The sequence below is a fragment of the Barbus barbus genome, assembly GCF_936440315.1.
Source record: "Barbus barbus genome assembly, chromosome: 7".
NCBI lineage: Eukaryota > Metazoa > Chordata > Actinopteri > Cypriniformes > Cyprinidae > Barbus > Barbus barbus.
In genome coordinates, this window is record NC_136735.1 from 4,752,983 (window position 1) to 4,759,301 (window position 6,319).

Genomic DNA, 6,319 nt, shown 5'->3' on the forward strand with positions numbered 1-6,319 from the left:
CAGTTATTATAATAAGTCCGGTAAAAAAAATATTGTTTTTTTTGGGGGGGGGGGGGGGGGGTTACAGTTGAGTTTGGACCCTGGCTAAAATAAAGTTTATGCAAAATAAAAGGGAAGTTTCTCCAAAATAAAGGGGGGAGGAGAGATTCCTTGAACCCATAATTTTTGTTGTGAAGCTGTATAGTTCATCAAAGTTTGCATTCTTGACAGTCAGCAATATGCAAATTCTAGGGGACATTCTCTGTGTTAAACCCTCCACTCATACTCACAAAGTCCACAGCTGAAGAGAAGTGATCATGGAACTAGTGAGTGTTTATAAATATGACGACCTCGAGACGAGCAGCAAGTACAGTGAGAGGGGACTGGACAGAGATACTTATGCAAACAAGGACCAGAAACTCAGCTTCAATGAATCAAGAGCTCTAAACCACAGTAAGACATGTAGTGTGATGCAGAAGTGATATGCATATTTCATATGAATTTATGATTTTTACAAGTGCACTTTTAATAGTGAACACTGTAAAAAATTATCGTGATTTTAATGGTAAAAAACTGTGAAAATCCTACGGTAAAAACCTGTTACATGGTTAATGGAAAGTTCCTGTAAAATTTACAGGGAAAAACCGTAAACTGACGTTCCCAGAATTCCCTGCGTTCCATTTCAAATTCTGTTTGAATTTGACGTTTTTTCTTTGAAATAACTATGTTTCTTCTTAGTTTTTTTCTTATCAGTTATGTTTATTAGGTTTGTATGTTACATCTAATGTTGTTAAATTAATGTTTATAGCATATTTCAGTTTAATGAGTCTCACCATGATGGTGTTTAGTGCTTGTGTGAATGACACTGTGCACCTTCTGTATATGATATTGTTTAAAAGTTGCTTGTGATGGGCTTTGGCTCAACATGTGACTTGCTCATCATCACCTGTATTTGGTGGTTATCAGTGTATATCAAAGGAACAAAACAGATTTCAGTACTTTAATAGGTTGGTGTATCAAGATTATATCAGTTAAAGAAATTGCGGTATTTAACTGTAAATTTAAGTTAAAATTGTGAAACCTAAAACGTTGCTACCATACTTTTTACGGTGGAATTCTGGCAACCACAGCATCCAGTTTTTTACCGTAAATTTTATGGAATTTTTTTTACAGTGAACATATTCCTTAAAGACTTTATATTTCAATAAGAAAATGTATTGCAATTTTCATTTGAATGTTGTTGTTTTCCTGTTTGGCAGGAGGTTTGTCAGTAGGAAATAAGTGTGTTGTGTTGAGCACTGTGTGCTTTGGCCTCATGTGCATTTTCCTTGCTGCTGCCATTGCGTTTTGGCAGAGAGAGACGTACAAGCTACACACGTTACAGTCCAGTTCAAGAGATCAAATGGAGAAAAACCAGTTACAGAACAGCTTCAACTTTTTGAATCAGAAAAAGCTGGAGCTGGAGACCAGAGTCAAAGATCTCACCACAGAGACAAGCCAGTTGAAGACCAGAGTCAGTGATCAGAACAGGGTGTTCAATGCATCACCGTTTCCGTTTAATAAACATTTTGCACCGTTTTTTTCGGGGATGAATGCACCCTGTTGTATAATCTTGTATATCTGGTTTATTGCCAGTCCAGTCCAGCCGCAGCAGAGAGCAGGGTTAATCAGACTGAAGTGATCAGAGAGGAAGAGAAACATAAGTCAGACTGACCCTGCGCCCCAATGTTCATACTATCCATCCTAAATAGTATGTGGGATTACAGTGTGTCCCAAAGCATAGTGTGTTGAAAAGAGTATGCCAAAAGTCCCCGGATGGTCTACTATTTCAGGTCGATTTTTGAAGTGTGGATCCAAGCACACTAATGGCTAAATTGCCCACAGTTCATTGCGCTTTGGCGAAGGATTCAAGTACTCCAGAGTGCAATCTGGACGATTGGGACGGGGCGACACACTGGAGCGCGGCGACACGTGCCGCTCCGCCCACCCCAATTCCATTGGTTTATAACACGGCACATCTTATTGGTGCAGACCCAAACAAGTGCATTCTATTGTGTACAATTTTGTAATTGATTTGGCCATATTACAGAAATATTATGGGCTAACTCCAGATTAAGGCAGACCGCGGCAGCACCAAATTGGGATTTTATGCGCAAATGATGATAATTTACTGTATTTTAGAAATGGACAAACACTAACATAAGCGGCTGATTTTACATTTTAAAGCACAACCATATTTTGTTGTTGTTTAAAGAGATGAGTTATAGCCTATGTTGCTCAATGCGTCACAAAGTTAGACTATAAAGTGCTAATAAAATATTTTCATGGTAAGCGCAATGTGTTATTTGAGCCTATACTGATTCTCTTATACCGTTTTTAAAGGTTCCTATCTTATAGTAAATGGTGTCCGTGACATCAGATATTTAAAATCCAATTATTTATGTATCCACACCCTGATTGTGTGTTCTTATCTGTTTACAGGATGAATTTAGATTAATTAATTATTGCAGCCATATAGACTATTGAATATTAATTCACTCAGAGCTGTAAATCTGTGCAATAGGTACGTGAGTACTTTTAATGAGTAAAAGTAATTCTCTGTGATTAATAAAAAATATATATTTATTAAAGACTAACTACTAAAAATCTAAAATCAGTAAAGTTTAAAAAAACACATTTTGCTAATTGATTGCTGTTGTTAGCACTTAATATTTCTTTAGTACAGCCAAACATGTTAATTTGTGAATTGTCAGCTCTGTTGATATGATAAATGATCGCTCATGCTCAGATTAAATTTTAGACTGCAGGCCAGTTACAGTGGTCAAACTACTGAAAGGCATACACTGCAAGGCAACTTCAACTCTTTGAGAACTGAGGTTGGAGATCAGATTCAATGACTATAATTGTTGATAAATGCCAGATTCATTATTGAGTTTCCTGGCTATAACATAGGATCTGCTGATCTTCTGTCATTCAAATTCAACTCCAAGTTATTTATATAATTTTAGTTAAAATGGAAGAACAGTGACATCTACTGAGAAAATGAAAACATGACTTGTTGTCACCCTTTTGAGTTTATTAGCTGTAAACAGGAAGTCGTCATCCCACAATCTCTCATCATCCTCTCTTTCTCTTAAAGTCACAGTGGTGCTGATTAAAATCATTATTAAAGGGATAGTTCACCCAAAAATGAAAACAGCCCCATTATTTAAGGCGAATAATCAGAGTTATATTTTAAAAAGTCATGGCTGTTCCAAGCTTTATAATGGCAGTGAATGTGGAGATTTTAAAGCCCAAAAAAGTCAATCCATCTATCATAAAAAGTACTCCACACAGCTCCGAGGGGTTGTTAAAGGCCTTCTGAAGTGAAGTGATGTGTTTGTGTAAAAAAAATTTATAAACCATAATCTCTCATTTTTGCTAACTGTCATACACACCTTCACGAGAGAGTGGCGTTCCAGCAGATGATGTAGGACATAGGCCTTTCAGTTCCAGTCACTTGTCATCAATACAAAGGCCCAGTTAGGCCTCTTTGGGGTGTTTGAGTCGATTTTGATGGTCACAGGTTCCTCTTGTTGGATATTTTAGCTGCTAATAAAAATTAAAGTATGAACTAATGAAACCACTTCCTGTGAAGGGTTTGCTCTATTTAAAAACACGCTACACATTATAAAGAGCACACCTCATCTGTGCACACATACTGTACTCTACTGTAAGTAACAGCAAATAATGAAATCAGGAACCTTTTATGTTCAGTACAGGAATATTAATCTCACAACAAGACTTCAAATATATTGTCAAAGACAGGCTAAAAGAAAAATGTGAAAGTGCAGTAAGCTAAATGTTTGACACAGAGATGATTAGAGATTAGAAATGTAAATGTCCTTCAAGATGGCTTAATCTGATCCATTTTAGGGGTCACGGGCTGGAGGACAGAAGTAATGAAATGAGGAAGCATCAGTCTGAGAAGAGAGAAGCACCCAGAGCACTTGCTGCTGTGTTTCCTACATCATCTATATAAAGATCCAGTTTGGCCTGTTTAAGGCTGTTTGAGTTTATTTGAGTGTTCACAGACGAACTATCAGACACAGTGAATGATGGATTTAGAGCCCGTTTATGGAAATGTTGACCGCAGGGATATTAAGAACAAAACTGAACCTAAAGCTCAGAGTCACGGCCAGGACGAAGGAAAAGATCTAAACCGCAGTAAGCAGAAAATTACTTTACAGCAGAAATGGTGTCACTAATGAGGAAATGAAAACTACATACAAGTTAAAATATTTTTTTTCTAAGAACAATATGTACCCTAACTGTTTTTGCTTCTATAATAAATGTATTAATTAAATTGTTTTTTTATTTACTTTTCCACATGTCCTTCGTTGGATATTTTATTGTGTGGCAATGTTTGTCTTATAACTAAAGGCAAAAGTAGATTACATCAGGAGGTTAATTATAAACATAATTCTAATACCATGAAGAGTATTAACTGATATTTGTGTGTTTTGTGTCGTGTTTGTCAGGAGGAAGTAGATGTTTGGTGTTGATCACAGTGGGTCTCGGGCTCATTTGTGTTCTTCTGCTGGTCTTCATGATACTGCAGCACATCACCGTCACAGCAGAGAGAGACCTGATAAAGAGTTACAAGAACACAGCTGAAGAGTGCAATCAAACTATCAACAGCTTACAGGATAATTACACTGATATAATGACTGAAAAACATCAACTGCAGAACAACTTCAGCTCTTTGAGTCAGAAGAAACTGGAGCTGGAGACCAGAGTCAAAGATCTCACTGCTGAGAAAAGCCAGTTACAGAGGAACTTCAGCTCTTTGAGTCAGAAGAAACTGGAATTAGAAACCAAAGTCACTTCTCTGAGTGAGGAACTGAAGAGAGAAGCATCTAAACAAGGTCAGTACAAATATGATTTGTTGTTGTTTCTTTGCTTGTTTATCTTTAATGTACACGGTTTTATAAAGTACATGTTTCTCAGTGTGTGCTTTTGTGTGGTTCAGGTTGGTTTTTCATATCCAGTGAGTTGAAGAGCTGGTCTGACAGCAGGCAGTACTGCAGAGATCATGGAGGTGATCTGATCATTATCAACACTGAAGAGAAGCAGGTGAGTTTGTGTGAGTGTCTGTTAATGAATGAGAGGAATCACACTTATTCCTGTTTTTGTTCACGCAGAGACACATATCTTCATTCATTAAGGAGAGAGTGTGGATTGGTTTGTCTGACAAAGAGCAGGAGGGCGTCATGAAATGGGTGGATAATTCACCACTGAAACAAGGGTAAGTGCTAAACATCACTGTGTGTTGATTCATACATTTGTTGTCCTGAAAAACTGAACATTGGATACATGTTGTTCAGATTTTGGCTCAAAGGTGAGCCGAATGACCAAGATGGAGAAGAGGACTGTATTGAACTGATCCCTTCAAATCCCATCCTGAACAACTGGAATGATCTGCCATGCTCAGAGAAGAGAAAATGGTTTTGTGAGAAATAGGATTCATCCCGTCTATAACTGTATATAATATAATAATTTTTATTGTCAATGCATGATTTCAGATTTCAAGTCCCAGCCTTTTAAAACAGTCAACTGATATGAGTTTGAGGGAAAATGTGAAATTGTCATTATTTTCTGATTGATTTGACCCTGTTATTCTGATATTGAGTGTCTGTAAAACAGCTTTTGAGTTGAATCGCTTTCTCTCTGAATAAAATTTTCAATTACCATCATTACCATTGTGAACTTGACATTTTGGTTTTCATTTCATACTTCATTCTTTGGGTGCTTCTCAATACTCAGATTGATGCTTCCTCGTTTCCTCGTTTCCTCGCTTCTCTGTCCTCGAGCCCATGACCCAGAAACTGATCAAAGTTACCCGTGTTGATGTACATCTCAATTTCCTAATTGCACCATGAAGAGGCGAGGAAACTTCAAGAGAAGAAATGAGTGAGGATACACAGGTGTATCCTATGTAGAAGTGTTTCTTGTCGAAAAATCTGATGTATGTATGAATTCACCTGCCCTTCTCATCTGACAATTTATGTTTTACCTTATGATTAATAAACGACATCATAAATTTCAACAGGGCATCTTGCTTTATTTACATTTATTATGAATGTCTTAAATAACCAAACTGTTAGGGCAGATCCACTGAGCACAGCTGATGACGCTTCAAGAAAGATCATGAATATCAAGGACAGTGTCTCAAATCATAAGACTGTATAAAAACATGGACATAGTGTCGATGACGTCCCCTGTAGGTTTCTGAATAGCCTTTTTAAATTCCAGAGTGAGCGGAGCTGGCCGTTGGCAGCACATCAGTCCCGGATAATCA

At 37.3% G+C, this 6,319-nt stretch overlaps 1 protein-coding gene across 2 annotated transcripts; it reads left to right on the top strand.

Moving 5' to 3' along the window:
• The first annotated feature begins 261 nt into the window (after positions 1-261).
• Positions 262-6,065, top strand: LOC306872595 (uncharacterized protein). Of its 2 annotated transcripts, XM_079421212.1 has the most exons (6): positions 345-432; positions 3,895-4,185; positions 4,500-4,886; positions 4,991-5,094; positions 5,163-5,266; positions 5,346-6,065. In XM_079421212.1, the coding sequence occupies exons 2-6, from the start codon at positions 4,074-4,076 to the stop codon at positions 5,479-5,481; spliced, it is 843 nt and encodes a 280-aa protein (XP_079277338.1). In that variant the 5' UTR covers positions 345-432; positions 3,895-4,073; the 3' UTR covers positions 5,482-6,065. The 2 variants fall into 2 exon arrangements, with proteins under 2 accessions (XP_079277337.1, XP_079277338.1); XM_079421211.1 differs by lacking the exon at positions 3,895-4,185 and having other exon boundaries at positions 262-432.
• The last annotated feature ends 254 nt before the right edge of the window (positions 6,066-6,319 follow it).